Source organism: Macrobrachium nipponense, chromosome 5 (assembly GCF_015104395.2).
Source record: "Macrobrachium nipponense isolate FS-2020 chromosome 5, ASM1510439v2, whole genome shotgun sequence".
Taxonomy (NCBI): domain Eukaryota; kingdom Metazoa; phylum Arthropoda; class Malacostraca; order Decapoda; family Palaemonidae; genus Macrobrachium; species Macrobrachium nipponense.
The window spans coordinates 29,656,909-29,668,957 of NC_061107.1; the positions used below are offsets into that span (position 1 = coordinate 29,656,909).

General features: G+C 35.0%; 1 protein-coding gene across 2 annotated transcripts in view; it reads left to right on the forward strand.

Moving 5' to 3' along the window:
* Positions 1-11,301, forward strand: part of LOC135215263 (glycoprotein-N-acetylgalactosamine 3-beta-galactosyltransferase 1-like) — a 29,636-nt gene extending 18,335 nt beyond the window's left edge. For both annotated transcript variants that reach the window (XM_064249799.1, XM_064249800.1), the window contains exons 3-8: positions 1,686-1,746; positions 2,542-2,662; positions 5,503-5,746; positions 7,558-7,693; positions 9,218-9,378; positions 10,913-11,301. In XM_064249799.1, the coding sequence (XP_064105869.1) occupies positions 1,686-1,746; positions 2,542-2,662; positions 5,503-5,746; positions 7,558-7,693; positions 9,218-9,378; positions 10,913-11,101 (912 nt within the window). In that variant the 3' untranslated portion in view covers positions 11,102-11,301. The remainder of the gene's footprint in view (positions 1-1,685; positions 1,747-2,541; positions 2,663-5,502; positions 5,747-7,557; positions 7,694-9,217; positions 9,379-10,912) is intronic.
* The last annotated feature ends 748 nt before the right edge of the window (positions 11,302-12,049 follow it).

Sequence of the window (12,049 nt, forward strand, 5' to 3'; positions counted from 1 at the left end):
ATATATATATATATATATATATATATATATATATATTATTTATTTCTGTATTATATAGTTATTTATATATAGATATATTACAAGACTATATATATATATTTATTTATATATGAGATAGTTAGTATCTAATCTATATAGATTATAGAATATATAGGTATATATCATATATATTATATATATATATATATATATATATTATACATATATATCTATATAGTATATATATATATATATACTATATATATAATATGTGTGTGGTGTGTGTGTGTGGGTGTTTAAATTTCTATGATGTGTGATAGTTATTTCTTATTATTATTAGATATAATATATATCTATATATATATATATTATATAAATATATATATATAGCGAAGATAGAGAGAGAGAGAGAGAGAGGGGGAGAGAGAGAGATGAGAGAGAGTTAGAGAAAGATCATGAATGCTGCATAACAGAATGCGCTCCGTTACGCCTTCAAAATCCATTGAAAGTCCCCAAGCCGCCCCACCTACGTAGGTGGACATCTGTTTCTGTTTCTTCCCAGAGTCATTCAGGCAAGTCATTTACTGTCATCAAGAGCAAAGAGGTAAGCCACATTCATTACTCTCTAACGGCACTTATTCATTTCTCCTCTTTCTCTTTCTATCCCGTCTCCATTTCATGTCCCCCCTAAAATTTCTTTCTCTAATGAGACGAAGGTAAAGAGACTCAACAAATGGGAGACGTAATGTGACTCCGGTATGGCTTCGCTGAGATTCTCTGGCAAGATTGATTGATCATATTTCAAGGGCATCAGATGTCATTTAGGTCTACTAATGAAAGGGTAAAAAATGACTTGGTACCGAGTTGACTTCTCACCCACTGGACCGTGGATACACCGTGGGGGGGAACGTCACTCGATCCTCTTGGGGATTTAGCTGTTGATGTCATTCATTTTATTACATATACGATTATCCTGGTTGTTCTGTTAGTGGTAAATAGCTAAATGATTGACAGATAGATTTAGGAGGCAATGCAAACACCTGCAGAATAAACAGCATCCTTAACAAGACAGTATTTCTCTGAAAAAGTATTATTCATGAGTCTTTGATTCTACTACGCTTTCTCATGACGAATCTCATATTTTTTCCTATGGAATATGTTACAATTTTTGACGAGAAATGTCTATACACTACTATACACTTATACAAGCAGCCGGAAGCTTTTCCATGTATTAATTTCCAGTACCGATAATTTACCACAAGTTGATTTCATACAATTGCTCGTATAGATGGAAGCAGATCTGTCACTGAACGTGAACATTTTTGCCTCAAAATTCGTAATTCATTTCATTTAAAGTTAAGCGTCATGGTTAGAGATAAAGTGCTTAAATTTTAGTTCTTGAAGAATTGGCAACCAGAGATGCATATTCAACGCATTTGGTCGATGGGATTTCAAAAATGATTCCCAATGTGAATTCTGGCTTCATCTGTCAAATCCAATTCAGCTCAACCCAGCAAGACGAGAAATAATGACCAATTGCAGACACTTTCGCAGAGGAGGTCAGAGATGCTGACTTGTCCTTGCGTTTGGATTGCTCGTGGGCAGATAAAAACCCAGATTTATCTACTGGGTTTTTAGTTTACAGAGAGCTATAGAAACATGAGCATAATTTACGAATGTTGATGATTTATATTTTTTGTTTACAGCCGTGGGAGGACGAGTACAACGGGAGCAGTTCAGCAGAAAACCAGATTTCGGGTTCGAAAAGTATGTACTGCTCTCTCTCTCTCTCTCTCTCTCTCTCTCTCTCTCTCTCTCTCTCTCTCTCTCTCTAAATACTTTTACTCTTTATTTTTTTCCCTTTAGGAAATGACATATTTCCAAGTGTGGCCCTGAATCATTTTGGATAATTATTTATGCAATTGCGCTGTTAGAATAATCTTCTGTATACAATGCGCGTGTAATTTTCATCAAGATAAATTTTTATAGGAAAGGATATAATATTTGTAAACAAAATATCAATGTCTTAATACTTTAACATCGTCTATTCCCCGAAGGGGGGTAATGCCAACAGTGCACCTCACGTGGTGCAATGTAGGCATTATACTAAGGTTCTTTGCAGCCTGCCTCTGGCCTCTACCTCTAGCTGCAACCCTTTTTGCTCCATTTACTCTACCTCCTTTCATATTCTCTTTCTTCCATCTTACTTGCCATCCTCTCCTAACAATTGTTTCACAATGCAACTGCGAGGTTTTCCTCCTGTCACACCTTTCAAACCTTTTACTGTATCAATTTCCGTTTCAGCGCTGAATGACCTCATAGATCGCAGTGCTTGGCCTTTGGCGTAAATTCTATATTCAGTTCAATTCAACATCCTCTCTTAAGCAATAACTTGTCATATATCCCACCTCAAAGTGGCTGGTCTAGACCGATGCATTGAATAACTCTATTAGTCATGACAGTGTTATACCAAATGTCTATAGCTCAGTGACGAGTGTTTAGGTTGGATTCTGTCAACTGTTTACAGAGCAAAGATGTCACATTCTCACGTATCTTAAACAGAGTCGCCTCAAGACGGTCCTCGAGTTCTGTGTTACATCCTGACTGGTCCCACAACCCACCAGACGGCTCTCCACGTGAAAAACACTTGGGGTCAACGATGCGACAAAACCGTCTTTTTCAGGTTAGTTGTCTAAAAGGCGAAGAGTCACAAAAAATTCAAGACTGTTGGTCTACAGGTCAATGCGAAACAAACAAAGAAATGAATTCAAAAGAGAGTCATCTTGTAGACTCAGTGTTTATTCTCATCACGACATTGTTATCAAATGTTTTTCGAGTCATTTGCAAATGTTTACAATTCATTTAACACCGAGTCTGGTGGTGTATATTGTATTCATAGAGGTCTGGATTTTTCTCCTGCTGATTGTTTACTGTTTCCATTAAACAGTTTATAATGTCACTTGGAATGTTAAGAAAACTACAAACCAGGAACAGGACTTCACTGTTCTCAACTTTATTCGTAACTTTTCAACTGTATCAGTAGTATAGTAAGAGTTTAAGCTCTATCAGGAATGATTAAAAATGATAGGCTGCGATGTGAAAGGAAGTTCTTTATTCAAAGGTGAACCGTAAAAAAAATTCTTCAAATTTGTGAAATTTTTGTAGAGTCGGGTGTTTGCAGTTTACCCTAAAGTGAGTCTAAAGCCTCTTTTGATTATGATAATGACAGGCTGAGAATAATTTAATCGCTTTGACGGAGGATACTGAGATAATGTTGGTTTGTAAAGTAAATGTTTCCACTTCCTCTTCTCTTCACTTTTTAAAGAATTTACACAAAAAGAAAATTCAGCAAATATATATATATATTATATATATATATATATATATATATATATATATATATATATATATATGTATATGCATCCAGCCAGGAGAAGGATGAAAAGAAATGACTTGAACCCAGCGCTTTCATGTATTTCTACACCTCATCAAGGTTCAGGTACAAGTGCCAAGAAAGCAATCAGTCACAAGAAGACTTCGTGGGAAGACTAATGATGCTAAAAAGACAAACAAAGCTAACAACTAGCGATCAGTCCTAATGCTTCATAGCCTACTTGTTTTAAAATACCCTTCGTTAAAATTTCATCAACTTTGTATAAACCTAGCCTGATATTTAATAAATGGTCACAATCTTGTTTAATTATACAGGATTCTATTAAATTTCTTTTCACTAAATCCTTGTAAAATAATTTCCTTTGAGCCTGCCCAGTTAATACCATGATTACTATTATTCGTGTGTATATTGCATTTGACATATTACCATTTCTTACATTATATTTGTATTGTTTTATTCGAACTGCTAGTGTCTCTCCACTTTGTCCTACGTATGTTTTATTACATTGTTTACACGTTATCTTATAAATATATCCTGTTCCATTTCCAGGTGAATTTTTAATCAGCAATACTTCTTAGCGTTTAAAGCACAACATTAATACCTAGTGGGACTTGTCTCGGGATGTTATTAAAGCATGTATAAAAAGGAAGCGCTATAAGAATTTTGTTTTCGAACTTCTCAGTTTTTGTCAATCCGTAAAACGTTTTTTGGGCTTTACAAAAGGTGTTTTCAATAAAACTGTTTGGATACCTCAAATTGTCAGCAATTTTACGTATCTTTTCAATTTCTTGATTCAAAAATTCCGGGCAGCTGACCCGCAGCGCCCTTCAAAACATGGCAGAAAAAACAGCAATCTTAGTTTTAAACGGATGGTTAGAATAAAAGTGTACTAATGAACAATATTTGTGGGTTTCCTATAAAGTGAAAATTTTAACTTTCTATCGGGTCTATGTACCAACACATCTAAAAATGCCAATTTTCCTTCTTCTTCCCTCTCAAGGATGAACTTTATGTAAGGCACTAGTGCATTTAATCTACTGAGAAAGTAGTTTACGTTCCTTTTCACTGGCCATGAACAAAAGATGTCATCCACATATCTTATCCATAAAACACCTCTTGGCAATAAGTTCGGTGGATATTTTCTTTCAAAAAATTCCATATATAGGTTGCTAAGTATAGGAGAAAGATGATTTCTCATGGCCATACCGAATTTCTGTTCATAAAAATCACCATTAAAAGTAAACTTGCAACCTTTGATACACATTTTTGTATTCAAATCATCCATTCAAAACTAAGACTGCTGTTTTTTCTGGCATTTTTTAAACGTTGTTTGTCTTTTTAGCATCATTTGTCTTATCACGAAGTCTTCTTGTTTTCTTGGCACTTGTACCTGAACCCTGATGAGGTGTAGAAATGCATGAAAACGCTCGGTTCAAGTCATTTCTTTTCACCCTTCTCCTGGCTGTATGCATATATGATCATCACACGTCTACAGTGATTTGCTGATATATATATATATATATATATATATTATATATATATATATATATATATATATATATATTCAAAAGGTGAGCTGTTGTTAGCCATTGTTAGTTTCATCAGACTAGGAAGGTAAGTTCTACATTAATATGAATTGTCTGAAAAAATATATACGTTTAGAGAGCAAGCTCTCGTTTGCGCTACTAGTTGTATCAAAATGAGTTTGATGAAGCTAACAGTAGCCAGCTGTATCAAGCTCAAAACCTTTTCTTTAGAGTAGTCTTAGAATGAAGATGCATATTTTGCATATATCACCACACAAAGGTGTATATTTTCTCATTCTCCTTTGACTGCTGCTTCATATACAGGAAGTCGTAACTTGGGGTTTGACTCTTGTCTTTGTTTAGTTACGAATGGAGATCCATTGACGGTTTTTGCCTCTCATTTTTTATATACCCTAAAGAAAACGTGAGAGAGAGAGAGAATTATAAAGAGGCCGACACAAATAGATGCATAACAAATAATAAGCTCAATCCAGAGATTTCAATGAATACTTTCCACGTAGTCGTTCTCGTACTGACTTAGTTTATTACTCGACAAACATCACCATCTTGTCTCATTGCTCTTTCCCTCCGGTTCTCCTCCAGCACGCAGAGCCACGAGGAGCTTCAGCCAGAGATCCTGGACATACCCGAAGGATACGTGTACCTTTGGGCGAAGACGAAGGCTGCCTTGACCCACCTTCACCGTCACTACCCGTCCTACGACTGGTACCTGAAGGCTGACGACGATACCTTCGTCATCGTTGAGAATCTCAGATATTTTCTTCTGGATAAGAACCCGGACGAACCCGTTTATTATGGAGTCAAGTTCAAGAAACTTGTCAAGCAGGTAGGAATGCGAGGGAGAGGTGCTTCATATGAAGAAGAAGAGGGGAAGTCATTCGAGAGGTTGGGAGGAAAAAAATAAGATTACGTCCTCCCTCATTGTTTATGGAAGTGTAGGCACTACTATGTACACAAGAGTACGTTCAGACAAACACGAACATACATATTTAGTATATATGTATATTATATGTCTCTAATTTTACTCATTATGAATTTGTGATTTAAGATTTTAAACCACGAATAATCCGTCAAATTCTGTACACCTTAGGAATAACTGAAGTTTACAGGGAATTATAGTAAGTGTTCCTGGTTAGGGTAGGAACACTTGTCAGTTATCATTTCCTTTGGATGTGAGTTATACTCGAGGCAAAGTAAGTTCTGAATTAATAGATTATTGGTAGAAAAATACTGGACCACACACACACACACACACACACACACACACACACACACACATATATATATATATTATATTATATATAACTATATATATATATCTATATATATATATATATATATATATATATATATATATATATATATATATTATATATATATATATAATATTATATTATATATATATATTATATATATAATATTATTAATAAAAATTTTTATATATATCATATATATATATATATATATATAGATAATTATATATATATATATATATTTATATATATAATATATATATATATATATATATATCTATATATATTCTTCCATTTGCGTATTTCTTGGCAGAAGGTCTCACTGTTTACATTGGGCATTCATTTTGCAATTTTCCTATCTACAATATTTCCTTTGTTTCCTTATCATTTTTAGGCCTTTGCTTATTCTCCTTGTTATCTTTCGGTTTCATTTCCCTTAGCTCTTACTTTCTCATTTCTCCTGTTCCCATCTTCCTATCCTTTAATGCTTGTAAACCCTTCGAGTATTTTATTTAAAGGCTTCCATAATAAACCTTTCGTGTATATTGTCAAAGGAGCTTCGGTGATAAACCTTTCGGGTATTCTATTCAACCGACTCCAATATTAAACCTTCGGCTATTTTGTTTTAAGGGTTTCAATAATAAAAGTTTTTGGTATTTTATTTAAAAGTTTTCAATAATAAACTTTCGTGCATTTTATTTCTATAGGTCTTCAATCACAAACCTTTCGTGCATTTTATTTAAAGGTCTCCAATAGTAAAGCTTTGAGTATTTTGTTTAAAAGTCCTCAATGATAAACCTTTCGTGTATTTCATTTAAAAGGTTTCTATAATAAACTTTCGTGCATTTTCTTTAAAGGTCTTCAATAATAAACCTTTCGTGCATTTTTTTAAAATGCTTTCTATAATAAACCTTCGTGCAATTTCTTTGCAGGTCTTCAATGATAAACCTTTCGTGCATTTTATTTAAAGGTCTTCACTCACAAACCTTTTGAATATTTCATTTAAAGTTCGTCAATAATAAGCCTTATGTGCATTTTCCATGAAAGTCTTCAATCACAAACCTTGCTTGCATTTTATTTACAGGTCGTAAATAATAAGCCTTTCGTTCATTTTCCTTAAAAGTCTTCAATCACAAACATTTCGAGCATTTTATTTAAAAGAATTCATAAAAAATCCTGGTATTTGATTTGAAGGTCTTCAATAATAAACTTTTCTTGAATTTTACTTAAAGGTCTTCAATAATAAAACTTTCTTATGTTTTACTTAAAGGTCTTCAATAATAAACCTTACTTATATTTTACTTAAAGGTCTTCAATAATAAATTTTTCTTATGTTTTACTTAAAGGTCTTCAATAATGAACCTTCCTTGAATTTTACTCAAAGGGCTTCATGTCCGGCGGAGGAGGGTACGTGTTGAGCAGGGAGGCCGTCAAGAAATTCGTGGTGGAGGGTCTCCAGATGGCGAATCAAGCACTGTGCCCTTCGATGGACAGCAAAGGTGTTGAGGACGTCAACTTGGGTAAGTTTCACGTGAGGCGGAAAGTTTATTCGTTTCATTATGAATGAAGAGGGAGTGTAGCGATAAAGTAATAAAATACACACATGCTATACACTCATGCACTATTACACACACACACACACACACACACACACATATATATATATATATATATATATATATATATATATATATATATATATATATATTATAGTAGGCAGGATAAGAGCGCAGGAACATATACACATCCAGTAGATACATTTATTGCCAACGCGTTTCTTGACCCATGGTGACATCATCAGGACATCTATATAAAAAATGAGCATCTGAGCACATAATTAAAAGAACATACACAAAGCATAAGAAAACTTAAAATGGAAACTAAGTTAAACTTAAATACTGAATCACACTTTACATTTACACTTTAAAAACCAAGAAAACTTAAAATGACGCTTACAGAAACTAAACTCAGTAAAAGAAAAAAGAAAAATTAAAAACGAACTTAAAGTGAAGAGCAAGGCGCACCTTTCAAAATGACAGAGACAAACACACCAAAAGAATACACAAGAACAGAAAAGAAGGCGGACAAATATAAACAAACAATCCAGTTATGAATTTTTACCACATCACCGCGATTCATGTAGTACATACATCGACCACAAATGTCCTTCATATATTTTCGTAAATGTTAACCGAAGGGGATTTTTTTTTTTTTTTTTTTTTTTTTTTATTTTTTTTTTTTTTTTTTTTTTTTTTTTTTTTTTTTTTAGTAATTTCGTCCTCGTGGGTTCGAACCAGCGCCCAGCGGACAGAGGAGAAATCTGGACTTCAGTGAAGTTATTGACTGGGCTAAGGACATTAATTTTGTAACTTGATATATACTTATATAAGCTGTTACTAAGATAGTCAGTTAAAGGAGTTGCTCTCCTTACTGCAACTGACTGAGAATATTCTCTAAATTTCCTTTTTTTAAATTTTCCTCCTTAATGTCAGTTCATCTTCCTTAATTTTACTCAGCCATTTTATGCATGAGCTTCTTTTATCTCTGAGCTCAATTTTTCGCTGAGTCTAATGCGTCCTTATATCTTCATCCTTCTTCCGTTTTTGTTTCTATAATTTTGTTCGTTCCTTCTATTTCATTGTTTTATTTTATGTTGATAAATTTTTCATTTTTGTGAGTCTCTTCAAGCGACATTGTACTGTATCCTATTTTCACTTGACACGTACCTATCCACTGTATTCCATAAGTCTGTTAACGTGTGGAAGCTTATGACTTTAATATCATCAGTTTTTCTCTTTTTAATATTTTGAGCAGCTCTGCGTTATAAGCTTTGTTTACTCATTTTGTTTATCTAAGATGTCATTGTTTTTATTCGATCGTTGCAAGTGCCACCATAATAATTTAATCTATTTTTTTTTATATTCTCACGAAGATGACTCTTCTTGCAACAGCAGGTGAACTGAAATAAAAATACCATCCATAGAAAGAGAGAGAGAGAAAGAGAGAGAGGCGTATAGCTGAATTAAAAATAAACTTTTTTCTAGGGATGTGTATGGAAGCCATCGGAGTGAAAGCAGGCGACAGTCGCGATGCGTTCGGGAAGCCCAGATTCTTCTCGCACAATCCCATGTCGCTTTTCTACAAGGCGCCACTCATCAACAAATTCCACTGGTACTGGAGGTACCTTTGGTATAAGCACGATGTGGTGAGTACTGACAGTAGATGAGCATGGAGCTCTTTTAGGTGTCCCTCAAATTAACGTAGTTTTTGGTTTCTTCTTTCTTTGCCGGTAAACCAGTATGAGAATTTTGACGTTGTGTTGAAGATAGTTCATAACAGTCATCTGGCTTTCAAAAATTGAAACCGGATTTTACCTTTTTGAATGGTGCTGGTACCGAAAGCTCTCATTCTTCTGTCTCTGGACACTTTACAATATTAGGGGCTGAAATAAAAGTTTCCTATTAGTTAGAATGAAAAGAAAATCATGATGAATAAGGACAAATCTAAATTGATTAGAGATGCCAAAGGCTCGAGTTATATCAGTGAGAAATAGCCTTGAGTGAAATATGAAATTTAGACCAAAGGCCGAGCTCTGGCAGAGACCAGTGAAGTCATTCAGCGCTGAAACATTTTTTAGGAGTGGGGAGAAAGTTAGATGGAGGAAAGAGAAAGTGCACGGACGTACTGTAAAAAGGATTAGAGAGTTTGTAGCTAATGGCCGAAAAGAAAACTGCAGAGGACATTAAGTAATGCCCACAGTGCACCGCGTGAGGTGCAGTGACGGCGATACCCCCCTATGGGATGGAAATAGTTGGATATGATGATCTTGTATGGCTTTTGAGAAAAAATACTGAGGGAGTTTATCACGCTGTTTTGGATGCGATTCTTATTGTAGCAAATTAGCCTTTTTCATCTTCTAATGGTGTCAATCTTGAATGGCAAAGGATTTATGTTAAGGAATTGCTTTCGTGTTGCCCGCAGAGAGGTAACGCAACTTAGGAAGAGTTGCCGTTTGCAATTGCAATTAGCGGATAACATCTCAACAGCTGTTTAATTTTTTTTTCTTTCTTTTTGTTGGGGAGGGGGCTGGTGATTGTTATGAGATAATCTCTTAGTTCAGGTACTGCAACAGATGACTGCATGTCAAAAGATTATCTTTTTTATCACGAGGAGATTTCTGTAAAGGTCTGAAAATCGATGTTACTATAAGAGGTCATTCAATCTTGAACTAAGTCATCTGTTTCAAATTGACCTGATAAAAAACAATATTTCATGTATTATTTTAAGAAGGATTTTCGACTTAGTTCTACATTTAAATGACAAATCTCAAAGGCTTCTTTGCCTCGGTTCCTTCAATTTTGCATGTGTATTTATTTTACCCGTTGGGGGTAGTGTCATCAGTGCACCTCAACTGGTGCACTGTAAGCATTATTGAGGTTCTTTAGAGCGTGCCTTCGGCCCATAGCTGCAACCCCTTTCGTTCCTCTTACTCTACCTCCTTTCATCTTCTCTTTCTTCCAACTTACTTTCCACCATCGAACAATTGATTCATAGTGCAACTGCGACGTTTTCCTCCTGTTACGCCTTTGAACCTTTTATTATCATTTTCCGTTTCATCGCTGAATGACCTCATTGGTCTAAGTGCTTGGCCTTTGTCCTAAATTCTAATTTCAATTCGAATATTTTTTTTATCATACCAGAACATGTGAAAGAGATAACTAGATTTTTTTTTTTTTCAGGGGCCAGATTGTTGCAGTCCTCACATCGTAACTTTTCACGACGTCGAGCCCAGAATGATGTGGACGCTGGAAGGTTTGTTATACCGGATGCAAATCCACCACGAACTGCAGCCAAAGGCGCTGAACACCTCTACCTCACCGTCCATTGCGCAGGCGCCGCCGGCATCTTCTTCCTCGAATCCAGGATAGGACTTCTGGTCTGATTCGCTCTCCCTCTTTTCTTCATTCATTATCGTTCCGCCACAGCAACTTGAAATTCTTTTATTTCTCGACATCGCGTCTGTTTCTTTTATCAGTTGTAATATTATTTATTATGTGCTGGTTTACCAGATCTTTCATTGTTTTTGTAAATGTTTGTCATTTTGTGGGCATTATATATATAAAGAAGATCATCATGTTTTATTTTCTCTTTGAAAGTTTTTGTCGACTGTAAAGCATCTGGTGGAAGTATCTTTATCTCGATAAATCCAAGATGCAGATGTCTGAAGTAACACAAAATCTACAGCAAGTTGTCTACTGTCAATTTTTGGATATCAACTTGCAATTTTACTTCCTGTTTCTTTTCTTAAAAAATATATATTCGCTTTACCACTTGGCTCCTGATCAATGGTATTCTGCAAAGATGGTTCTAGAACTCTGGAATTTATAGATATCTTTAGTCAGAACTTTCTAACTAAGTAGAAATATCACTTAATTTAATCAGAGTCATTAAATAGATTTGTTTATTCATAGTGTACAGGGACCCAAAAGAGCATCATCTGTTTATTAAAGACATCAGCAGCAATATTCTGAATAGATCAGGGTTGGTAGAAAGAGAACCAGAAGTATACTGTAGTAGATTCACATCAACCTGCATTTGATGTCTAGGCCCATCCCTTACGACGCTCCTGATTGGCTGTTGATAAGCCATTCACAGGGCTGGAAACTTTCAGTCTCTCTCGAGAGAGTTCACAGAGGTAGGATGTATGTTCCACCTCTCTTTAGAGATACGTCTTTAAAAAGTATCCCTGAGGAGAGGTGGAACATAGATACTACCCACATGAACTCTCGAGAGAGACTGAGAGTTTCCAGCCCTTTGATTGGCTTATCAACAGCCAATCAGAAGCGTCGTAAGGGACTGGACTAGACATCAAAGGC